At 42.1% G+C, this 26727-nt stretch overlaps 1 protein-coding gene across 1 annotated transcript in view; it reads left to right on the forward strand.

Annotated features, from left to right (window-relative positions):
- NR1H4 (nuclear receptor subfamily 1 group H member 4) overlaps positions 1-26727 on the forward strand; it is a 259871-nt gene that overhangs the window by 173170 nt on the left and 59974 nt on the right. The window contains exons 6-7 of the mRNA XM_069229604.1: positions 7430-7529; positions 24754-24900. Coding sequence (XP_069085705.1) covers positions 7430-7529; positions 24754-24900 — 247 coding nt within the window. The remainder of the gene's footprint in view (positions 1-7429; positions 7530-24753; positions 24901-26727) is intronic.

Here is a 26727-nt window from a genome sequence, read left to right on the forward strand (position 1 = left end):
GGTACATCCTTGATTACTGTGGAGGCAACACTGACAGAAGAATTGTCCTCACAGAAATGTTGTAAATCCTGTAAGACAGTGACACGTTCATTTATGTCAAAGTTTGTTTCCACCACCTCCACGCCAGGACCATCTGTATCTGGAAAATACATTTGAGTTCCAAAAAGGCACTCACATGAAATACGACCCCCAAGGGACCTTTTAGGCAGATTGTTAAGTGTTCTCTGAACTCTATGCAGGTGATTAAGCCAACTACGACCCGTACCTAAGACTCTGGCTGTTAAGGATTGCTTTAAATCACGGTTTAATTGCTCCACAACACTATTTCCCTCAGGATGAAATGGAGACGAGTACTGGAGTTGGACCCTCAACTAAGTCATGGCGTCTCTGAATGCCCTTGAGGCGAAAGCAGGGCCCTGGTCCGAGTGTAAAGCCGCAACTGCATATATACCGATAAAGACTTGCAAATCTTCAATAACAGTCCGAGCATCAGCCGAGTGTTGTGGCCACACCCATAGAAATCTGGAGCAAGAGTCAACAACGACCAGAATATACTTGTGTGCACTGTCCGGTGTTAGGGGACCGTAATGGTCCAAGTACACACATTATAAAGGTTTATTTGAAATCAAGAGGGGTGTCTGCGGCATGCGTTTGGCAGTGGAAACTTTAAATGGTTGGCAGGTGTCACAACAAAGGACATACTGCTTGGTCTCCTTGTAGAGGCCTAGCCACCAATAGCAGGCTTGTAAGATTGATATTGTAGCCGCCACACTAGCATGGGCAGATGCTACCCCTTTGTGCGCGGCTTTAATCAATTGTCGTCTTATATCTTTGTTGGGAATATCTTGCGCCCCTACGCCTGGTATCTTAAGTTCAGCGTTCAGGCAACCTCCCATTCAGTAGGAATATTTATCAGGAAATGCTTTTGGATAGGGCGTACCATCAGCCGTAGCTTTCACAGCAGCCCACATGTCTGCGTCCGGTTTCATACTTAAACAAGTTACTGCAGCAACAGCAGCAACAGCTACTGCTGACTTTTCGGCTTCATCAGACAATGTTTTCCCAGCAACGTGTATTCCAACGCGCTGGTGTCCAAGTGTGTGTACAACATGGACATTTGGTAGCGCTTCTTTCAGATCTGCTACTTTCGCCCACAGAAGTCTGTTTTTAAGGGTGTTGCCTTTAGAATCTCTGAACCCATTCTGGCACCAGCAATGCAGGTATTCATTGAAGGACTGGACAGAATAGTACACCTCACAAACAATCAGTGTATACTATGCAGGATCCGTATGTTCCAGTGCCATCACCAGAGCTTTGAGCTCTGCTAATTGTGCTGTGCAATCCCAGGGGCTTGCGTAAATGTATGGAGTGGACAGAACTTATTGTCATCCATATAGCTGCTTACGACTACGCAAGCAGCAGAGTATTGATGCTCTGTACCTATTGCAGGTTGTGCTGAGCCATCGGTGTACATGACTCTGTGATATTGTTCAATAGGCAATGTGTTCGCTGGAATTGGGTATTCCAGCTCGTATTGCAAAAATTCTTGAGTTTGTAACTTTGGGCCAAAGATGTATTCTACATCAGTGGCTGTCAAAGACGTGGCCCATTGTATCCAACGTGGATGTAATGCTTTAGCATTTGGGACACTTGCTTTTGTGACACTCTCTAGGGCTGGAATTGGAGAAACGACAATAATGCGTTTGCCCTGGGCTAGAGGTCTTTCTTTAATAACAGCCATATGAACAGCAGTGAGAATTTTCTCAGTGGGAGCAAAGCGTTGTTCTGCTACTGAGTACAAATGCAATTTGTAAGCTATCGGGATGGTCTCACCCTCATTAAAGGTTACATAAGTGAAACCAATGGCCTAACAATTACTCTGATGGCCAAGTGTGTTTTGTTGTCCCTCATGTGTAGGTGTTGTGCTGCAAGCATGTCTGTCTGCAGTTCCTTAAGTATTCGTGTGTGTTCAACTGTCCAAAAGTTACTTGAAAAGTCAGAACGTATTAAGTCATATAAAGGTTTAATGCGTGAAGCATAATCTGGAATGTAAGTTCTGCCAAAATTTAGAAAACCCAATAGAGATTGGAGTTTTTTTATCGTGTTTGGAGGTTGTAGTTGTGCACATTTCTCTAAGAATTGTGGGGCTAGGCTCTTTCCTTCACTTGATAGCTCATATCCCAGAAACAGGATGCTAAGGAAGGCTATTTTTGTTTTTTTGAAGTTGAATTTGTAGCCAAATTCAGCAAATCCTACAACAATGTAGGCTACCCGTATGAGATGTTGTAGCAATTCATCATCCGTAAGATAGATATCATCTACATAAGACAACGCTTCAGGGTCAATGTTGTGCAAAATTGCAGTCAAACGAGTTGCGAACAGTCCTGGGCTGTTCTTGTACCCCTGAGGTAAACAACAGAATTTTTTTCTGGGAGCCTAGTGCACTGAAACTTAAGTCTCTACTCTCAGGCGCTATATTCTGACAGAAAAAAACATTGGAAATATCCAGTGTTGTTTTGTATTTTTTACGCACTATATTGTTCATCAGTGCTGTACTATGTGAATTTTGTATAGTATTTGTGCATGTATGACTGTTTAAGTGCCTGTAGTCTAAGACGATTCTGTATGAATGGTCCGTTTTGGCTACTGGAAATAAAGGATTATTCATTGGGGAGACACAGGGTTCAATTACACCCTGGTACTCTAGTTGTGTGAGTATTTCTCTCACAGGTGCTTTTGCTTCATGTTTTATTGGGTACTGAGGTTGGAGTTGAGGTTCATTTTTAATGGGAATTACATGGTAGGGGGATTCTTTATCCCATCCTACATGGTTGCGATATAACGCGGGTGCCTGTGCCAATGCCCAATCAATGGCATAGGATTCAGTGAGTTCCTCCGGAACAAGGGGCGAGAAAGAAAGTTTAATAACATCTTCCCATATGGGCAGGTACGGACAAATTCTGGTGGCCAATCTTGTTTGGCCAACAAAACATCATATATATTTACTATGCGATCCCAAAAGATTGCGTCTTTTATGCGTTCAATGTGTCCTTCTAACTGTAGCGTTACTTTATACACCCTATAAGGCATGGAGACACGCACGTCTGCAGTTTCTACTTGTAGAAAGTCATCAGTTCCTTTCACCCACAGATGCTCTAGAAGACTCCGGCGAACTATTGCGACCTCTGCCGCGCTCTCTAGCACTGCTAGTGCTCACTTCCTGTTCTTCAAGAGGACCCTCTTCTTCAGTGGCATGTCGTACTGCGACTGCTGCCACCTTTTTCTTTTTAAATTGTTGTTTCTGTTGGGGAGGTTTCTCTTCCTTTTTAATCGAAACCTCTGATGAGCGTTGTGATTCCTGTCTCGGATTCACGTACTCTGTTCTTCACTCTGATCGCCCACCTCTCTCACTGCGTTTTTCCAATGAGTCCTGAAAGGAACGAGATTGGCGTGTATCAGTATATTGATCTCTATCAGGCGTGTTTATATTATCTCTATTTCTGAGATTATATCTATTCTGTGGGGTCTCAGTATGCGGAGATTCTCCCCTTTCTTTTTTCGGTGTTGTTTTTTATCCTAGCATTTCTCATTAACCTCAGGAGCTTGCTTGGAAAAATCTTTATTAGATTTGCCCTGAAATTGTGGTTTAGTTGGTCTGGCCCCTAGACAAATGCTAGAATAGGTCTCTGCGATAATCTTGGGCAGCTCGCGTTCCTGATCCTGTTGAGGAACATCACGGAACCGCATGCGCACTGCTAGTGCGACTGCTTCCCCTTTAAGATTACTTAAAGTAATTGAGGATACTGTGGCAAAATTGCCTATTAATTGCATCACGAAGTCCAGGGCCGGGGCAGCCCCGTATTCATCTTGTATTTGTTTCAACACTTCTGGTAAATTGGCAAGTGTCTGTGTACTGTGTGCTGTTGTATAGAGCACTGCAAATTCTGTGCCCCAGGTATTACAGTAATCTACTGTAGGGAACATCCTAAATGGCAAGCAAATCGTTAGAATTCTATGTTTATCCTGAGGTCCCGTATGGGGAAATACTGCTTCCAGCGCATTTATTTTTTGTGCTAACCAAAACTGAGTTTCCTCTCGTTTGGCGGGTACTTTACCCATGATCGAATGTACAGTCGGAGGGTTTATACCTGGCGTCACTGCATGTGGTTGTGCTGGAGCAGCACATGCTGGGTTTGTATTTAATGTTTGCATCACAAACTGTATTAGTCGTCTATATGTCGCTGTTAGCTCAGGATACAAGCGACGAACCTCAGCTACTGCTAAAGTCACTACTACAGGGTGAGGTGTATAGGTGGGCAATGAAGGCCAGGTAGGACCATCATTACTTAGAGGACCTAACCTCACTGGTAAAATTGTGTGGGGTAGGGCGCCATCAAGCCAATTATTATGTTCTTGATAAGATAAAGGTATTTCTAAATATGCATATGCCCTGTATTGTCCAGGTGCGTTTGCAAATGTATAGTGATGAAATGTGTTTGTGTTCCCATCAACTTCTGGAAATGTGACCCAAGAATAGAAAGGTTCTGTTCTATAAGCTGCATGGGCGTCCAACACAAATGTGACTGGACCCCCCTGGGCCGTTAGGCCATTTGCTAATAAATGCGTAGTCAGAGGTTGTCTCATATTGACTGCTATTGCTACTTGTTGTGGATTCGCCATTTTAGATAGTAAATTCATTCAGAGAAGGCACACCAAATATGTTTTTTCCTTTTAAAGTTCAAGCTTGAACAACCTCTTAGAATCTGGTAGGATTTCCTACGTAGCTGAGGAGGAAGTCCTCAATACCATGGACGTCTCCGTATATAGTACTGAGGTATTGTTGTATATGGTGAGACAGAGATACTCAGGAGAACCCAAAAATTAGAGCCTAACCAAACATTGGTGGTGCCGTGTCATGTATGCTCTCATTATTCTAATGAGACTACTGGATTTTGAGTGGCAGAATCTCCCATGGTGTGGGAAACTAAGTCTAACCCACTGCAGGTGACACCTGTCGCTCCAATCCAGGTTTTGCTACGGCTAACTAGCAGTGCCTCATCTCTACCCGAGGGCACGGATGACTAGGCAGCCGAGCGCATGACATAATTGGTTTCTCAGGGAAGCCGTGGTCACTCAGTCTCATCCGTTTCTCTCAGTTACATTCGTCTCATATATAAAATGACAAATAGAGGCAGTATATGTTTCAATAATGATTTTAATGAAGTGACTGCATATTAGATAGCAAAGCTGGAATCTCCTTCTAACGCGTAAGGGACAGGGAAGTGTTTTTATAATAAAACAGCTGATGTTCTGAGAAAATGTCCCTACTTAAGGATGTATATTTTCTACGAATGTCAGAGACTAAACTTTTACCACGTTCAACAACAATGTACCTTGCAGTAGCCTTGGAAGAAGCACAGAGTGAGCAAGAATATCTTGTTTGAGAACAGAGTGCTGGCCTAGGCAAAACAGTTAGATAAACAGAAAATAAAACAAAACCATAAAAGTGGCTATTGTAACAATAATAAAATAAAGACGAATAAAATATATCTAGGTTAGAGTGCACAGCGACTTGGCCTAGTGTGTTCAAATAACGTGCATGGAGCTATAGCTAAAATGGCTACACAACAATGGAACCACATTGAGGGTGTTGATTTTGGTTGAGGTTGGGTTGAAGGGGTGTTGTTTGAGGTTTTAGGAAAATGAAATCTTCTTGTATGACTTCTGTGATCAAGCCTTGTTTCTCGTGGCAGAGGTTACTAGAGTTGTTATGGAACACGCTGATTATGAGTGCTGTGATTTCTCCTACGAATGGATTACTAGCACTAAAATGTCTGTAAAATAGATGAAAGTTGGCTGCATACTGTTCTCTGACTTGTATGCTTCTGTAAACATCACCTATGGAGGTTTTCCCTGAAATGGTGGCTATTAAGTGCTTCTTGCAAAATGATTGCGGGTTCACCGGCTTATTGGTAAATCCTGAAAAAACCCTGAAGTTTACTAATACTGCTCCTGCATTGCTCTTTGTACATTATATTCAGAATAGGTAAGGATGTGCCATAGATCACTGGAGACACAGGCTCTCCAAATGCCTGCTTATCATAGGGTATCTGAGACCATCATAGCAATATCTGGCAGTGGGTTGTCTCCCCATTATGTTGATGCAGTTCCGTGGGAAGCAGATCTAGTGTTGTTTTTTTCAGCACCTTCCCTGAGACATTTCAGTTGGGATAGCAACTCTTTTGTAGGCAGTAGTGGCTTGTTTCCTCCATGCTGTCTCTCTCTCTAATGCATTTTGTCAGTTGAAGTTGTTGAGCCTGACTTTCTGGCTTGAAAGGAAAGGACGGTGGGATCCAGTGCTTAGTATCTCCGGACTTCAAACCTCACAATCTGCATTGGGAAATGTATCTTATCCCTTAGAGGTGGAGCAGAGCCAAAAAACAATGGTCCAGCCCTTTTCTGGTCTTCTTGCTGGTGTTTCTGGTTTAGTACTTCCAAAAATCAATGGTCCAGCCCTTTTTCTGGTCTTGTTGCTGGTGTTTCTGGGTTAGTACTTCAGCTGTGACATACAATGGTGCAAGGACTTTTCTGATAGATGCTGGAAGTCTGAGTCCCTATTCCCGAGTGTGAGGACCCCCAAAATACCCTGTGTGAATACAATGGCTGCTCTTCCTGCCTTCTTTATTATGTATACCAGTAAAGATGTGTCAGAAATCTAGGTTGGAGGCTCTGGGGGCAAAGTACTGTTGTCTTTTGCTTCTCATGTCCACTGGCCTACATAATGCAGACCCTCAGGGTGAGGACCAAGTAGCACTTTTAACATTTGAAGTGAGGCAGAGTAGTGCTAAGCTGACTCAGGGATGTGGTGTAGGCTGGAAACTTAGAACTCGTCAATGCAACGAACAACTTGAGATGCATCAATGTAGAAAAAGTAGATTTTCTTTTTTCATATACACACAACTGGATATGCTTCTCAAACCTGTAATTATGCACAAAACTGGCAGGTGGAAAAAAACATTGGAAGCTGCCTCTAAACTTTCTCACAAACTGCATGTGGTGTGTTCTAAAGAAAGATGATAGTGGTCAAATAGTCCTCTAAAAGTCCAAAAGCAAAGATCTGGAAGTTTTCATGGGTCAGAATCAGTGTTCCTGTAAGAGGGATTATTTATGTAATTCCTCTCAGCCATGACAGACTTCCCTGGTGAAAGAAGACACAGCTCAGACCCAAAGATATTGTGTGTAATGAGGCCCTCTAAGACTATGAATCATTTAAACTATATTTTGCGTCATAACTTCCAAGGGTTTCTAAATCTTTTGCGTATAAATGACTGCCTGATCTGCACTGAAGATTATAACTAATTTTAAGAGGTAAGGATATTTTGAGAATTTATTTTACAATTTATGTTTTATTTGTTTCTGTGTGTTTTAGCTCCAAGAAGATTCCAATGCGGAGGAGAACTTTCTGCTTCTTACAGAAATGGCTACAAGCCACGTCCAGGTCCTCGTAGAATTCACAAAAAAGTTACCAGGTATACTAACTCCACATTTCTATTGAAATATCAAGGATTATCATGTGTGTTTCAGATTGCACGTCATAGACTCTGGGTGGGAGAAATGGAGAATTGGAAAAGGACAAAGCTGAAACCAGAAAATGGAGAAAAAATCTAAATTCAAATAGAAAATCCATATTTCTTGGAGATTCTGCATTACAATGGAAGGAGGGAATTATGTATGAAATTTGTTTAGTAGCTCTCTTCAGTTATTCTAGCTGTTTAAATAATTAAATAATTTCTTTCAAGATAAATTCTGATAAACTCTGTGAGCAGCAAAAGCCGTCAAGGAAATAGTCACAAATAGTTAACAATGTCAAAGTTCACAATTGCCTTACTCAATGCCTCATATATTTCTTGCAGTCTTCCTTTACTTCTGTCACTCTCCTGCACCAGCAAGGGTGGAGCTCTGGGTTGGCTGGTGTACATGGTGGGGAGTCATAGAAGAGTTAGAATTGTTAGTTTTTGATCTGAATAAGAAGCGGTAAAAAAAAGACTAAAAAATTATTTCTTTTCCTCAAGTACCAGGAGCGTTTTTGAGGAAAAAATAGCTATTTTATCTAGAATTTAAATTAATTTAGGAACTCATTCAATTATTCACATTGTGAACTTTTTTCTCATCTTATATTTTTTGGAATGTAAAATCTCTGTGTGTCAAATATATTTGTCAGATTTGGGCGTCTATGCCTCTATACTCGATTTTTCTACATCTGCAGTTCAATCTAATTTCTGTCTATAATGAGACAGCAGGAACTGACTTTTTGTTAAGCTACTCCTCTATTAAAGAAAGTTACTTCCATGTTGTGTTGAGGAAGTAGGATGTAGTAGTTATTAAGCCCGACTTTTGAAATGTAGCTATGTAATTAAGTACAGGTCTCCTTATCCTCTGAGTCCAAACGTGTACACACAACACACACCAATACATATACACACACACGCACATGCTCACAGGACTAATTTTCTAGGCTTGCCCGAATGACAGGATTGTTTATTTTAACAATGGGCCGGATTCCACGCGGACTATATATGTGTGATTACCGGAGGCTTTTAGAAAACCGACTTTTGAGAGGTTTTCCGGAACAAAGAACCAGCAGATTGTAACAGATTATAGGTAAAGTTGTCCCATTGTAGTCCTGATGAGGCCCAGAATTGAAGGGGCTGAAACGCGTCGACACCTTGTGGATTGCGGCAGGGTTGGGTAAAAAGTATAATTGACCCCCCAGAAGTACATCGTACAGTGCAAGAAACCCCAGGAAGTAATAGATCTGGGTTCAGCATTTGTTGGTAGAACTTATCACAACCACTGCTTGGGAGTGGTTTACGTCTTTAAGCACTTTACGTACCACCACCTCCAAAGGAGGGGATTTAGTTGGGACATTTCTCAGATGTTTCAGTTGATTAAATTATTTTTTTCGTGATTTGTTCATATTTTCTTATATGTTATATAAATGATATTGTTGTGCAAATGTGAGTCTTGATTTTTTGGTTTAATTGGGACAGTTGGTCTCGATGATGATTCTCTTTGTCCTATGTGACTGTATACAAATTAATATCATAAAGAATAATTTCCCCAGGGAAAGTATTTATCACTTTTCTTGTCAGAAAATTTACGTAATCCATCCCAGCCTTCTGACCAATAGTTTTTTGCATATATGTCTCCTTACCCAGGTCAGGTAGGGTTTTTGGGTAAACCTCTTTCCATTATTTAATTTTCTAGGCTGAGCAATATACAGAGTACATGGAGGAAGACACATCAAACAAGATATCTTATTGTAAATCCCACTAGAAAATAATAACAAGCTGTGGCAATAAGGACACGTTTTGTTTAGCTATCTTTCCTACTAAAAAGTTACCACAGTTTGAATGTAACTGTTAAATAACTTAGGGCCCATGGTATTAAGAGGTTTGGTCATTGAAAAGTCTGCAATTTGCAAAGTTCCAGACCTTGAGACTGCAAAACCCATAGTTGCTATACAGAAAAGGTAAACTGTTGTTCACAAATGCCTATGTGAATGGCAGCGTACACTTTGCGACTCCTTGCAAGCTCACCATCGAGAAGGGAAATCCATTAATGTGTTCTATGCCAAGTATAGGCCCAGCTCATACTGGGCTGCCTGTCGATTGCACAAGTGAACAAACCGAAGCCTGAGTGCTCCAAAGGATGCCATTTGTGGCTATTGCAGTATCTCCACACACCCCCTCCAAAAATGCCCAACAAGAGGAAAGAGGAGTTCCAGCTGCCAAATCACTTCATGAAGGTTTGCCATGGTGGGTACAAAAACAGGCCTTCGAGAAGCAGAAGAGCCACAAGGTGCCAAGGCATACGCACTATTGGACAGGATAAGGATGTTGCCTCTCTATGGGGAATGGACTTGGCAGAAGGAAGCACCTATCCGGACGAAGAGCATGAGGAGGTATTCCTCACCTCCTGCATGACAGTTGGCAAGGACAAGCCCATCCACATTCGCCCAATTTGCTGTGCCACTATTGGACACACGCTGGTGATGTCCTATATTAACAAGAGAGCATCTATGAATTTCATGAGCAAGGCACAAATTCAGTTCCTCAACCTATGTCTGGCCCATACAAACATCAAGATCTTTGCCTATGATGGCACCTCTCCACTCTCCCTGGAAGGGGATTGCTAATGCACCATCAAACACAAACTCGTTTAGTTTAGAACCAAATTCTACATTGCAACTAAGATTATTGATGCTCTCCTCAGCTGTGCTGCAGCAGAAAATCTCTAGCTAATTCCTTTTATGGAGGCCTTGAATGACAGAAGCATCAGCCACATACTCAAGGACTTTCCACACATCTTGCAAGGCTTTGGGCCGGTGTTACTTCCAATAGACACCTTGAATAAACCAGCCACCCTATACAACAGATTGATCCTGTTCCACCTTTACGCAGCTTTAGAGGTTTAACTACAAAAACTAGAAGAAGTGGGCATATTAGAGAAATTCTCTGGCCCCATTCCGTGAGTCTTTCCCATGGTGGTATTGTGAAAACCCAAGCAACCCAGTAGCACCAGAATCTGCATCGCCATGAGGCTACCGAACAGGGCAAACAAAGAGAGTGACACCTCACGCTGACCATCGATTACCTCATTGCTGACCTGAATGGGGCACAGTGGTTCTCTAAACTGAACCTTAACTCTGGCTACCACTTATTCGAGCTGCACAAAAACTGCCAGTAAATCACCACCTTCCCACCCCTTGAGATCAATCAGGCAGTGCCTAACGGTCTGGTCTGGCATGTCATTGTGTTGGCCATTTTTTGACTGTGGAACCTGTGACATGCTCTGCTGGCCTGGTTTTTACTGTTTATTTCCCTGATATTAAAACAAATATTGCTTGCAGCAAGCACAAATCTATGCAGTCTTCCATATCTTGCAAAAAACGTATACAGTGTGCGTTTACTCATTCAAAACTGTCTTCCATATCTTGCAAAAAACATATGCAGAATGCCTTTACACATTAAAAACTGCCCCAATTTGTGAACATGGGCCACTTTTTTAGCTTTCTTATTCACCTAGGTGGGCCAGTTTTATTTTGGTGCTTGAGGCTATTTCCTATTCCAGTTCAACCCTGGTTCTCTTCCTTCAACACAACAGACTATGGGGGTCATTTTGACCCTGGCGGTATGAGACCGCCAGGGCTAAAATGACAGAAGCTGGCCTATTACGACCGTGGTGGAACCGCCGTGGTCGCACCGCCAGGGCCAGCGGTATTCTGCCACATTTGCCCCAGCGGTGATAATCCGCCTGGGCAGCGCTGCTAGCAGCGCTGCCCAAGGGATTACGAGTCCCCTTTCCGCCAGCCTTTTCCTGGTGGTTTGAACCGCCAGGAAAAGGCTGGCGGAAAGGGGAGTCGCGGACCCCCTTGGGGCCCCCCATGGGCAGTGCAGGGGCCCCCTGACAGGGCCCCATGGAGCTTTTCACTGTCTGCATAGCAGACAGTAAAAAGCGCGACAGGTGCAACTGCACCCGTCGCACAGCCGCAACACCGCCGGCTCCATTTGGAGCCGGCTCCTGTGTTGCGGCCGAGATCCCTGCTGGGCCGGCGGGCGGAAACCAGGTTTCCGCCCGCCGGCCCAGTGGGGATCTCCAAATGGCCGCGGAGGGAGTGCGGTCACATTGGCGGCCGCCCGGCGGTCCGATCTTGGCAGGCGGCTGAAGCCGCCCGCCAAGGTTGTAATGACCCCCAATGTCATAAGAGGCTCTGGATATGCAATACATATTAGCTGGCAATACCAGAGTCTGGTAAGCTTTCATCCCTAGAAAGAGTTGACCAACTTTCCTGGGAAAAAAGAGCATGAAATATACAGGTCTGAAATGTGAAGGCCCAGTATCTGATGGCATTAGATCTTATATGGCAAAGTGTCAATATTTCAATGCATTTCAATGTTACGTATCTGTGACTGGGGGAAAAGTGCATTTGAGATTTCAGAACGCAAAACAAGATGCAAGAGGAAATATTCTTGTTATATTCTAGAACTGTATCACTTTAACAAGAGAGCCTACTGTAAACAATGGATAAAATGAAGAGGTTTTGACTATTTACATCTGAAACAAATACTTTAAGGAATCAAGGATTTTTGATGAGGTGCACCACACAATTAATCTTTTAAAGAGAACACACATCTTCTAGCAAAGGGAGATTTTTGTAAATAATGCCTGCACTGTTGAGATTAGATCACCCTGAGGAAAATAAATGAGGTTGTGTGAATAGCTAGTGTGGAGCATTATTTGGACAATCATATATGAAGTTGTTGCAATTTATAATGAATACCCTGATGGTGGATTTAACAAGAAAGGGATTCTCAACTTTGATATTATTACCTGGCAAAATGTAGACATCACACCTCTTTAAGCTGTCTTTAGGCCCCTTAACCCCTTCAGAACAGCAGTATGATTTCTATGGAGACCTGTTTAGGTAGCAACTTTTAAAAAAACATACAGATCAGAAAAATTGACTCTTCTGCTCCTTACTGTGGTGCATTCCATGTCCTCTGGTCATTAGACTGTTGAAGCAGATATGCGAATTAAGAAAATTATTAATGATCTATATGTAATTATTAATGAGAAATTGCGTAGAGAAATTAATTATAGAGAAATAATGTGCACGTTTGAAAATGTGCCCTCGGGGTGTGATCACCAGGTGTACTAAAATGATGAAATTGTATGAAATAACGAAAATATATGAGAAAAATGTAATAATATGTCATAATGATATGTATAACCTATGCTTTGCATTAATTTGTAGTATTACGTTAGCCGGACTAAAGGCCTAGTTTCCCTGAGCCTCGCATACTCTAGAGACTGAAATACGGAATGCTTTGCAAAGGACTGGAAGCTGCTATAGCCTTGACCCGCTCGAAATTCAAGTTACTTGGCTAGAATTTTCTGCAATGTACCGGCGGACAGGAGATGATGAAGACAATTTGATACAATTATGTATAGAGCAGGCTAAATGTACTTTCCCAGGACCTGAACAATAGAAGCACTGACTGTAGAAGAATATTCAACAATTTTGATACCTGATGAGCCGGATGATGAGGGCATCGCATGAAGAACCAATCCACTTCTTGTGAACTAACAAATATGAAATTTAGTTGTTTTGGTAAACAAAAACTATAGGTTAAAGTTATATCTGCCGACTGACTGACCAATTAGCAATTAGGGGGATGGACTGGGAGACCCTAATAAAAAGTCATGACAAGGGGCAAGAAATCAGAGTTGCAGGAGAAGAGTTGATGACGTCAGGAGACGCTGTCCGAGGTGCTGATATTGGGCTTATGGTCTGTGAGCCTGATCCGCAGCTGACCAATTGATGACCTGAAGATGAAGAATGACTTGTTGACTTGTCCATCCTGGATAGGTAGCAATGAAAATGTGACTGACAATTTTTATGCCTTTTCTTCTAGGTACCAACTGCGCTGATTCTAGATATTCTTACTTAGGTAGATTTTTTCCAAATGTATGTTTTTTCCAAATTGTTTTTCGTATGAAGACCCACATGCTGATGATAATCTTGGTTAGGTAGGCTGTTAAGGGTGACATTGACAGTGACAATGACTGATTAACTTAATTGCTGAACTTCACTATTAATGCTAGTATTTATAGCTTATGGAAATTGCATGGTTGTATATGCCTTCACCAAGAGTTGATGTTTCCAATTAATGAATTAAGAAATTAAGTTGATTAACTAAAGATTGATCTAACAGATAATTTAGAGTTGTAATCAAAATGGAAATAAAAATTGTTAACTCCTTTTACGAGTTGTGGTTATTCTTGAGTAGATGGGTTTAAACTGTTTTCCATAGAATGTTTCTTGATTATTGATGTTAGCTATTGATTCAGTAGTCACTCCGTGACTAGGATACTCTATGCGATTCAAAAGGTTCATCGACCTATATGCGTCCCTTATAAGTTTACTTACTAAGGACCAGGCACGCTAGCAGTTTTTGGTAGCAGCTTGATGGTTAGTTTCCTTGGAGAACTAGTTATGTGGGAACTATTACTTATGGTAGTAATTTACGTTAGGGTTAGTTGTGTGTATTGTTATGAGGTTTGAATTTTGTTTTTCTGAAATGGCAATTGGAGCAAAGATGATGTCCCCGGAAGCCAAGAAATGACTTTCCCAGATCCTGGATCCTGCTAATAAAGTTGGGTATGTTCTCGGCGTGTTTTGTGATAGTGTGAAAGTGGTAGGTTGCACTTGCACAGGCTTAAGCAAACCGCAGGTGAATTGTGATGAATGTGAGGTAAAGTAGGGAGTCTGCGTACTTCAGTTAAGGTTTAGTAGGATTGCGCGTACTCCACACTATGAGAGTAGGGAAGTCGTCGAACTTCACATGTGTGTTTGGTGCTTTGTGCTAAAAAATTGTCCATGTGGTTGTTGGTGATGTATGGACCCTACGTGGTCTAAGACACCGCAGTATATTGACAGGTGTAGGAGACACTTGGTTATTTGTTGTAATCTGTCTGGTTGAGTAGGTTGATCGGGCGTGGTCAACAAGTCGGTGTGTGAGATAGATGAGCAAAATAATTTTTCCGACTGAAATTTGGTGAGTTCTATGTGCACCAGGACAGACCCACTGATCAGTTGAGAGTAAAATTTGCGGGTCGAATTTTGCTTGCGAATGTGGGAGACTGAGAAAGAGTAATAGCTACATGAGCGAAAGAGCCATTAGTGAAAATCTGTAAGGTCTCTAAAGCGATTGTGTCCCTTCCTGTAGTAAACCAGCAGGTTTGTTTTAGTTATTGGTATTTGGTTAAAGTGCTCGCAATAATTTGCATTAGTTGTGTGAGTTGAAGTAGGAGGACGAGCCGCAAGACTTTGTCAGCCGCTGTGTGTGAGTGTGATATCAGAGTGTGCCACGTTGGGATAGGTTGGTTAGTGAGAAGAGTCACGAGCGGATTGGCAGCCATTAGTAAGAGGCAATTGGTTAAGTAAGCAGGTGAAGGGAACCTTGGGAGTAAAAGTCATTTCATTATTGAATCAAAGTAAACAAAACAGACAAAATGAAGTTTTTTAAGGTGTTCAGAAGTGCGATGAAGGGTGATACTTACATTAAGGCATAAAGGGGGAGCCGACCCCACTGGAAAATTCTCCAGCTCATATTGTTATGGAGGAGCGAGGTGTAGCACCTTGTCTTTGGTTGAAGCAGTGGTGTAAGCTAACAAAGAAGCGAGGGTCCTTAGCATTTCGGGAGCATGGAACTTTTAATTTGAGAATTTTGTATGAATTGCGAATGGCATTATATGAGATGAAGCCGTTACCGAGACCAGCACAGTTTGAGGCTTTAGCGGTTTGGGAGCTAGTGGCCAGACAGCAGCAAGAAATGAAGTTCAAGAAGAGGATGAAACGAGTAGAGAAATCCTTAGCCGAAGCTAGGTGGGAATTGGTAACAGAAAAGATGGAGAGCAGAGATGCCACAGGGTGTCAAATTGTTTCCTGCAATTACAGAGGAAGATGAGACAGAGAAGGAAGATAGTGCTAAAGGGGATGAAAGTGCAGGAAAAAAAAAAAGTCCTATGTTGACGATGAGGATTCTGATGTTGAGGACCTCATTACGCAGCTATTGAGGGATCGACCTCAACCCTTTGCGACATATTCAGGGGGTCCGAGTACTAGTGCCGCTCCAACTGCTCCAACACAAGTACCGGGAACTTAGGAAGCAGCGCAGACAGATAGTGGACAGATAATAGGGGTAGTGCAGAGTACACCTAATGCAGGTACTACTACTTTGGTCCAAGCGCAGATGCATCTACCTTCGGTGCAGAGAATTTATCCAGATGGGCCAGTTCTAGAGAGAGTTTTTAACATAATGGTGCCAACGGAGCAAGTGCTAGTTCAGACAGAGCCGACTCCAATGTTATTGCCTCCAGCACAGTCACAGGCTTTGCCAAAGTTTACACCAATGACAGGAACACAGTCAGACATTACACCAGTCATGAACCAGGCAATGCGGGTAACATTCCCACAAGGTGCAAGTGTTAGGGCAGCTCCAGATGCAATATCGCTACCAATTACTGTTGGACCACTGCACGGAAGAAAGCAAGTGTAGGAGAACAGAACGAGATGTCACAAAGTCTTGTGAGAAAGGGAGTAAGTGATCCGGTGCAGGTGATGTCATCAGTAGGTCAGACTTTCAATGGATCCAGACCATTAATGGATCTTAGTCCACTTGTAGCGCTTCCAGATGCAGTGAATGGCCCGAATGCAAGTCAAGGTTTGAAACTTTTGACGCCGCAAGCTCCAGGTCGAGGGATGCAACAGCTACCAGTGCCAAATGCAAGTAACATTTCATTACAGGGATTGTCAGCACAGCAATTGAGTGAATGGTTAGACAGTCTAAACACTCCTCAAAATACATCCAAAGGCAAAGAGCAGATAAATCGTGTGAGGTGAAATATAGAAGCAACCGAATTAGTTGAGGGAAGAATGGGTGTGAACAGATTGGAGTCCTACACTGAAGAAGAGCTGAAGTATTTGTGTCCAAAGATTACAAGAGAAGTGAGTAAAATACATCAGAAATTGGCAGAGCTAGCAGAGAAACATGACATAGAGATTGAGAAAACTAAGCATTTAAAACTCAGTTACAGGTTAGATTTTGAGGCGAAGGATTTTGAACACATGAGATCAGCAGAAATGAAGGCTCACTTGAAAGAATTGCTGCAGAGTGCTCAGATTTGGGGAGCATTAGAGAAGTGTGAAGGTAGATGGACAAAGAAAAAAGACAAGCGGAATTCACAAGAGGGTTCTGAAGATGTTCAAAAAGAAAGGGAATCGGTAAAAATGCTTCTGATGAGAGAGATTCCAGGGGGGCAGTTTGTTCATGTCCCATGGCATAGAAGTGAGATATTGTCATTCACAAATGATTACCCCAAATTAAGAGAGAAGCCGGTCGAGTGGTAGCAGCAGATGGATAGATTTGTAAAACTTTCTAAATGTTTGTGGGAAGACTTAAACAAGCTATTGGATATAGTGGTGGCAGCCGACTTGTGGGTTGAATGTAAGAGAGCAGTGGATTGGCCAACAAGTGAACCGGAAAGGGATAAAGTAACGGGTGCACCTTCACCTGAGGTAATGAAATATTATGATAAGGTGTTCGAGTTCCTGAAGACAAGAATTTCTCCCAAAAATAGTGATTGGCAGAGAATTGATAGAACGGTTCAGGAGTCTAAAGAGTCAATACATACTTACTATGAAAGATTGTTAAAAGCATTTAAGGAATATAGTGGCAAGGAAGCAATTGGAGACTTTCTAAACCAAGGAGTTTTGAAGGAAGTGTTAAGCAGCCCATGCAATTCACCAATAATGGGCTTGAAAAAGCCACGTGGGAAAGTACGCGTTGTGCAGGACTTGCGAAAAGTGAATGATTTGGTGGTTAAATGTTGTCCAGTGGTGCCAAATCCAGCAGGGCTACTGTTTCAGATTCCTTGCGATGCAGAGTGGTTCACAGTGGTTGATTTGTCACAAGCTTTCTTTTCTGTGCCTCTTCATTAGGATAGTAAGTTTCTTTTTAGTTTCAAATTCCTAGATAGAGTCTACAGCTGGTGCAGGCTTCCACAAGGTTATATGGAATCACCATCACTGTTTAATAAGATCTTGAAAAAGAACCTGGAGTCATTAGAATTACCATATCAATCAACTCTAGTGCAGTACATTGATGGTTTGCTGATCTCATCCAGAACAAGGGACAAGTGTAAGTATGGCTCAATTGCCCTGTTAAATCATTTGGGAGAATTTGGACATAAGGTTTCACCTGTGAAATTGCAGTATTGCCAAAAATCAGTAAAATATCTGGGGCATCAGATTGAGAAGGGATTAAGGAGAATCTCCAGGGAGAGAATTACCATGATTCTGCAGAGAAGTCCCCTGACTTCACAGAGAAATGTCAGGATGTTCCTGTGAACAGTGGGGTACTGGAGACAGTGAATTCCGAATTTTGCTGAGATTGCTAAACCCTTGCAGCAGTTGACACATATGGAAGTTACAGATCCCATTACCCTAGATGAAGATCAGATGAAAGCATTCACTGAATTGAGAGAGAGTTTGTGCGGAGCTCAAGCATTGGGAATGCCTGATTACACAAAGCCTTCTACATTGTTTTGTCATGAACGTGATGCTTGTTCTTTGTCTGTTTTGACACAGGTCCATGGAGATGCTTATCGCCCAGTAGCTTATTTTTCAGCTACCTTGGACCCGGTTGCAGCAGCTTTACCAGTTTGCCTCCGTGCAGTAGCCGCAGTTGGTCAAAGTCTTTCCCAATGTGAGGGGGTAGTCATGGGATACCCGTTGACAGTAATGGTACCACACTCTGTTTAAATTTTACTGACAAGGACGAAAACGCAATATTTGATGGGTGCAAGACTGACAAGATGTGAGACGAGCGTATTGGGTGCTCCAAATGTAACATTAAAGAGGTGTACAGTGCTGAATCCAGCGACACTGCTTTCAAGTGATACTGTTGAAATTGAAAAAGAAGAGGACATCGAGCATGATTGTCTTGAGGTAACTGAATTGTGTACAAAACCATGACCTGATATTAGAGACACGCGTTTGGAAGAAAATGACCAAATTGTTTTTGTTGATGGTTCGTGTCTCAGAGATGGAACAAGGATATTGAGAGCAGGATATGCAGTATGCACAATTACAGGCACATTAGAAGCTTCATGGCTTACAGTTGTGTATTCTGCACAAGTAGCAGAATTAGTAGCTCTTGCTAAAGCATGCTATGTTTCTGCAGTATTAAGAGTCACAATCTATACTGACAGTCAATATGGATTTGGAATCATTCATGATTTTGACCAGTTGTGGTCACAACGAGGTTTTACGAACTCTGCTGGAACACCAGTGAAAAATGGCGACCGAATAAAAGAGTTGTTTTATGCGAAACAGTTACCTGAAGAAATTGCTGTGGTAAAATGCAGTGCAATCAAAAGACACAGGATTACATTTCATTGGGAAATGGATATGCAGATCAAGTCGCAAGGTTTTGCGCATTGAACTGTATATCTTTTAAAAACAAGTGGGAATTGATGCCTGGGGAAAAAAATAATTGCACAGGTTTTGCCTTAAAAGTGATTGATACACTAGAAGAATTGAAAACATTACAGGAGAATGCGGACAAAGAAGAGAAACGACTTTGGATCTGATTAAAGTGTATTCAAAGATCTGATGAAATTTGGGTTTCTGAGGAGGGTCAGATGGTGTTGCCAAATAGTTTGTTAACTCAGATGGCCAGTTATTATCATGGCCAGGCACATATTGGAAGGGATGCCATGGTCAGGTTGTTCAAAGTTGATTGGTTCAATTTGAAATTCAGACAGGCAGCAGAGGCAGTGTGTCATCGATGTGTCATTTGTCAGCAACTAAATGTGGGAAAAGGGACAGTGGTGAATTTAAGCCACATTAGAAGAGCCAGAGGACCATTCAGCAGAATGCAGTTGGATTTCGTTGAGATGCCTACGTGTGGTGGTTTGAAGTACGTGTTGGTGATTGTGTCTGTCTTTAGTCATCGGATTGAAGCATACCCCACACAAAGAAATGACAGTCTCACAGTAGCAAAGCTGTTGCTTAGAGAGATAATAATACCACGGTTCAGATTTCTGATCTCTTTAGAATCAGATAGGGGAACTCACTTCAATAAAGAAGTGATCAAACTACTATGTGCAGCATTAAACATTGAGCAGAAGTTGCATTGCAGCTATCACAGGACTAGTGGAACAAATGAATGGTACATTGAAATCAAGAATTGCCAAGATGTGTGCGCCAACTAATTTGAAATGGCCAGATGCCTTACCTTTGGTACTGATGTCAATGCGAAATATACCTGACAGAAAGACAGGACTGTCACCCCATGAGATCCTCATGGGCAGAGCAATGAGGTTGCCAGCAATTCCAGCCAATGCACTTGTCAATATTACAGATAATATGGTGTTGGACTACTGCAAAGGTCTGGCTGATGTGGTTTGCTCTTTCTCTCAGCAGGTGCAGGCTGTTACCCTGCCACCCATCCATGACCCAGGTCACAAGCTAAGAGCTGGAGATTGGGTCGTCATCAAAAAGCAAGTTCAAAAGACCTGTTTAGAACCATATTGGAAGGGCCCCTACCAGGTGGTGCTAACAACTACGACAGCTGTAAAGAGTGCAGGACTGCCAAATTGGATACATGCAAGTTATACAAAGAGGATGGTGAGTCCACAGGAACATGAAGAAGTGTTGTTGAGAGCACCCAGAGCAACTAAACAAGTGGCTATAACTGAACCGGAACAAGAGCAAGCTGAACCTGAAGTTGATCCTGAGCTTGTGGAAGATAGGTCAATCACCCCTGTAAGAGACGAGAGTGAAGAATTACAGGAGGGTGAGCAAGAGTCGAACTCAATGGATACAGCTGGAGAACCGAGCACAGCAGGGGTTCTCCCAGAAGCAGACGGTGTTGAAAAACAAGCAGAGCAAGTCCCAGATCAAGAGGGGGAAAGAGTTGAGATGGATCGACGTCAAAGTGGTCCGACTCCTCCTGAACCCGTTGCGGGTCCATCAAGAGAAAACACCATAGAGAGAGTAAAGGAAAAGAGTCCAATCTTGAGGAGTATATTGACAGAAGGAACAAGAAAAGGAGATAATTGGCCTGAGTCGCGAATTGGGAAAAAGAAGGAATTGGTCATAAATGAGACGATAGAGGAAGAAGAAGATACTACAAGAAAGGAAAAATTGAGTGAAGGAGAACTAGGGGGAGAACGAAGGTTGAAAAGAAAGAGAGTAGCAAGCCAAAGATACACAGGTCCTGAGTGGGCATATGCAGCTACCAATGAATGGCAACACAAGTTTATGTCTTTTTGTTTTGATCGAGAAGTTCAGAATCAGTACTTTGATGCAACCTGAAGGTGATCAATAAATGGAGTGGTTGAGATGATCTAGATAAATCTGGAAAGAGAACGTGAAATAAAACAGGAAAATACATTAATAACCTGATGTGACAATTGAAAACCCGCATGTGACCAGCTGCTAACCGATTTTTGACAAAGAAGGAAGGGTTCCTACGTGTGAAACTGAACTGTGAGAAAGAAATATTTTTTTAATTTTTAATTCTTCTGTTGCACTTTATCTAAGCGTTATTTCTACTTTCTGATTTGTTATAGATCATGGCTGAGTTAAATAACCGAGTTAGAAATATTAGATATTGTAGGTATTTGAGTGTTGGAGTGGCAATTATGTGTGGAATAATGTTTATAATAATGATTGTGGGAATGTCTGTTCATGAAATGAAGGAGGTTACTATTGCCTCTGTTCCTGAGACTACTACACTAACAGCTTTAGAAAGGTTTAAGTTAGATGAAAAATACTTGCATGACTATACTAATGCTCAAGAAGAGCTTTCTTCTAATGTGTTCTATCGTTTGTTGAGTGAGTATGTTAAGACAATGGATGCAAGGAATTGTCTTGTGTGTACACAAATTCCTTCCTCTGTGGAAGAAGGGGTTACGTACCATAGTCTGCCTTTAACGTATGGCATAATCTGTAGTTTGCTACTTAAAAGATTCTATAACCAAGAATATATTCAGTATTTTTATTCTAACTATGATGTAGTGTTTTCTTTTGTTCCTATTATTATTAGATATTTGAGTAGATTAGCTAAAGAGCATGATATAGTATTAGTTAGAGGTTTCTTTGAGCTAACACTAACGTTTGGCATTGCTTATGCTCATAAAAATAATCTAACCTTCGTGCTAACTCCATTTGAAAAGAGCCTTATAGGGTATACTGATGACAGGAGGAAGGCATTGAAGGAAAAGTTAGAGAAAGGATTAGAGAGGACGACCTATGAGAATGATTATGCTTACACTGCTATTAAAACGCAAGGGAAATTAGTCTTAGATGTATTAAATGTATGGAAGCTTTGCATATATAGGCTGAAATCACACACTGACACTTTATTTGTGGGAACAAGTGAATGTAGGCATATGTTTTTGTTTCAGAGTAAATGGACTTTTATGCTGAATGGTCAGGACCCGTTGATTCCTGGAATCTACTATATTTGTGGACTTAATGCTTATTACCGTCTTCCTAGAGGATGGTATGGGACATGCTATTTGGGGATACTTTTCCTTAAAATTTATCAGATAGATGATTTAAAGAAGTTTCCGACATTGACTGAATTACATCATGAGCGACAGAGGAGGGAACCCTCTTCTACAATTGTGGGAGATATTTTTGGTGCAGTAATTCCTTCTGTAGGAGTTATTTTGAATGCAATCAAGATGCGAAAGTTGTCTACTATTGTGGATAACATGCTGACAAATTTTACAGGGGCAATACTCCTATTAGATACTGAGGGGGTCATTACAAATTTAGCCGCCCGCCAAGCTGTAACCGCTGTGCGGCCGCCAATGCTTCCGCACTCCTGCGGTGCCCATTTGGAAATTCCCGCTGGGCCGGCGGGCGGAAACCAAGTTTCCGCCTGCCGGCCCAGCGGGGATGTGGGCCGCAACATGGGAGCCGGCTCCAAATGGAGCCGGCGGTGTTGCGCCCGTGCGCTTTTCACTGTCTGCATAGCAGACAGTGAAAAGCCACATGGGTCCCTGTCAGGGGGCCCCTGCACTGCCCATGCCAATGTTTTTTTTTTAGGTAGCTGGAGCCCCACAGTTCCCTAATTATAAATATTTGTGAGGTGAAGTTTAACTAATTATAAATGTTAGTAAGAGTAAAGTTTAACGTGGATGATGTTCAGTGCTGTTTAATTTAGTTTTAGTTCTACAGAATTTGTAGAGCGCATGGCTACCCGAAGTCCACCCAGCACTGAGGAGGGTCACTACATATGAGGAACAGACCTCAACAGGGAACAGTACAGTTTTCAATTTTCTACTAAAAGACGATTCTGACAAATCATGATGGAGTTCCAAGGGGAGGGAGTTCCAGATCTTGGCCGCTTTGCAGGTGAAGGATCTACCTCTCCATCTGAATTTCTTTGCACGAAAGGAGTTGATTAGAAAACCTGAAGAAGATCTGAGTAATCCCCAGGGGGTATAGGGAGTGATCATTCGTTTGAGGAAGACTTGACCCTTGTTTCGGAGGGCTCTGTGAACAAAACACATAGGTTTAAAGATAATGCATTGTTCAACGGGAAGCCAATTGAGGGAAGCCAAGGCTGGAGTGGCAGAAGAATGACTGGGGTGTCTGTGAGTAAGCGAGCAGCAGCATTCTGCACCACCTGAAGTCTCTTTAGGACATGCAAAGGAGTCCTCAGGAACAGTACATTCCAATAGTCCAGTCGTGAAAGTATCAGAGCCTGAGTTAGAAGTCTTTTGCCTGAGAATGGAAGTAGTTTAAAGATTTTCCTAAGGATTCTTAGAAAACCGAAATAGGTAGCTGCCAATTTCTTAGAGTGGCATTTAATTGTAAGGTGAGGATCTAGCCCAAAAAACACAAACTTTTTATGGATTCTCTGGGCGGAGGTAGATCCTTAAGCAGGTCCACTGCCAAAGATGGGGACCTGAGTAGGGAAGAATTCCCGACAATCATAACCTCTGTTTTACCATTGTTGAGCTTAAGCTTGCTCTCTTTCATCCATCAGGGGATATCTGCGAGACAGGAAGATAAAGTAGCCTGTTCTTGGCTATTCTTAGCAGAGAAGGAGTTAGACCAACTGAGTATCATCCACATTGGTTACTAGAGATAGTCCATGTTGCTCAATAATTCTGGCCAGGGGGACATATAAGTGTTAAAGAGAGTAGGGCTCAGAGAGGAGCCCTGTGGCACCCCACAACTAAGTGGCAGAGGGTTAGAGAAGAAAGATCAATCTAGGACTTGAAAGGTCCTATCCTTCAGGAAGTGGGAGAGCCATTCAAATGGGGTCCCTGAGAAACCCATCCGAGAGAGTGTATATTATGATCTACAGTATCGAATGCGGCACTCAGATCCAGAAGGATAATTGCTGCATAGCCACCTGAATCCAGGCGTTAATGGGTAACCTCGGTGACCGCCAAAAGGGCAGATTCCGTGCTGTGCAGAGGTCTAAACCCCATCTAAGTGTGATGTAGAAGATTGTGGTTCTCAAGAAAGCCTGAGTCTTGTTTGTTGACAAGTAACCATGACATGATAACAGATTTTAAATATAGAAAAAAGAACAACTTCAAAAAAGTAAACCTGATTTTTGAAGATGGGTCGTTTAAGCAATCTGATGTTCCGGATAATACATTCCACACCTTTGGGACATAACTCGCTAATGATTAGTTCTGCCATAAAGAATGCCAGAAAGTTCGGCTGTCGTTTGAGACTGGCTGTTGGTTAATACACAATTTTTTAGGATCTGCTGAAAGAAAGGAATTTTGCTAAAGTAGAACCATAAGGGCATTTGGACTGCAGTGATTTCACAACATTTTCCGCGAATGATCTGCCATTTTCTCAGTGCCTTAATCAGTTTGGTTGCCTAAGAGAATGTAGTTTTTTTAATGGTTTTGACCAAGTAAAGGTTGTTGTTAGAAATACCATTTCTATCGTTTTAGCCACTTGAAGTGCATATATCTAGAACTTTGCCACAAGACTATCACAAGTACAAGAGTTCTTTATTTGGGTGTAATTCCAGAAAGGGCACACATGGTTTTTATCCAAACACACCAAAAAGCAATCATTCTTTGCATTTTGAATAATTAAAGTAATACCTCAACATGTTATCACATATTATTTTCCAGGATTTCAAACTCTGGACCATGAAGACCAGATAGCCTTGCTGAAAGGATCAGCAATGGAAGCTATGTTTCTACGATCTGCTGAGATATTTAACAGGAAGTTGCCAAATGGGCATTCAGACGTACTTGAGGAGAGAATTCGCAACAGTGGTAGGTTTTTCAATGCAAAATTGTTTTCATAGCAGTATGTTTTTGAAGAGGTGATATAAATATGCTACTTTGTGCCATAAGTGGACTATATTGTATGAGTGATGGAAATCTCAAATATTTCATAGACTTTAAAACAGAAGCGGCTGCCACTAGATGGCACCAGGCTGCTACCCACCTCGTTTTTTTCAAGTATTGTGAATGCTAATTGCAAAAATCAATTACCATCCACATAAGTTATTTATTTATTTTTTAAATAAGGAATGTATGCCCCTGGGGTGCTTCTCAAGTGCCTGGCTGCCTCTTGCACTTGCTACATGAGAGTTAGGCAGGCAGGCACTTTCGAACTGGACACATGGTCTAATGAGTATGTGTCCCTCAGCATTTTCCTTTTTTAAAAAAAGCCTATGCAGGCTGAGGGCTGACCTAGCTCCAGCCCAGGTCTGAAAGGTTTGGGGGTCTGACGAAACCTCCCATTCATGACGCCAGTGACTTCATATTTAAAGACCCCAAAATCAATCAGTTTCACAAGCTGTATGCATCCTCCTTTCTCACTCGTCACCTGTGAGATGTGGAAAAGGGTGTTGCTTGCAGCCTGTAAAAGACTGCAGACATGTGGGTGACACAGTCATGGCACTGTGAGCTCAAGCCACATGCATGCTTTTGCATCGGAGGCCGAGGGCACGCTTGCACCCTCCAGCTTCCCATCCAGGACTGGAGCAGCAGCAGCACACCTTGTTTCAGGCCGCAGTGCGTGTTCCAGGGCGGACTTCCCAGGTAAGTGGAACAGGGGATGGAGACCTTCTAGCGTACCTGCCAGTCTGCGGTTCGTTTTTACTGTTTTAAAAACAATAAAAACAAACCAAAGGTTGGAACAGCAAAGCGCACACCCGGAACTCATGTACTTAAAAGTGTCCCCTTTGTGGGCTTTTATCATTCGGGGCTGTTTTACTGTTGTATCACTATTTTGAGAGGCATTTATAAAAACTGTTAATAAATGCATCTCAATAAAGTAATTCACACGGATGTACTAAAGTGAAAACGCACATGCATGCTAGAAGCATACAAGAGCACTTTTAGATATGTGAGTTCGGGATGTGTGCATCCTGATGTAACATTTAAAAGTGCTCTAGTCTCTTGTATGCTTTTAACATGCAGCAGCGTTTAACTTTAGTACATCAGTTTCTATCACTATATTGAGAGACATTTATTAACATTTATAAATAATGCCTCTCAATATAGTGGTATAACCTGAGTACTAAATTAAAACCCTCCTGCGTGTTAAATGCATCCAAGCGAGCACTTGTAAATATGTGAGTTCTGTGTGCATCCTGAACGAAAGTGCTGTAGTCGCTTGTAAGCTTTTAACATGTAGGAGCGTTGCACTTTAGTACATCAGTTAATATCACTCTAGTGAGAGGCATTTATTAACAGTTATAATAAATGCCTCTCACTATAGGTATATAAACTTATGTACTGAAGTGAAAAGCTCCCACATGTTAAAAGCACACAAGAGGCTCCCCACACCTCTCAAGTTCCACCTCCTGCCACTGTCTCAAAATACTACTGATGTTATTGGACATAAAAAAAACACCGTGGTGCCCATTCCAACCTGCACCCACCATGTGGTGCTTTCCACCCGACTACAAATCAAGGGTAAAAATGAGAAATTACCCAGGCAAAACTACTTGCACCTATTTTGCGCAAATTACACTTAGCTAGTGGTTTTGCTCAGTCAAGTACTGCCAAGGGCCGTGTTACGATCCTGTTTTCTGTTCTGCACTGGCCTGGTCTGTGCATTTTTATTTCGCGTCTTCATGGAAAAGATTA

The sequence above is a fragment of the Pleurodeles waltl genome, chromosome 4_1 (genome assembly GCF_031143425.1).
Source record: "Pleurodeles waltl isolate 20211129_DDA chromosome 4_1, aPleWal1.hap1.20221129, whole genome shotgun sequence".
Taxonomy (NCBI): Eukaryota; Metazoa; Chordata; class Amphibia; order Caudata; family Salamandridae; genus Pleurodeles; species Pleurodeles waltl.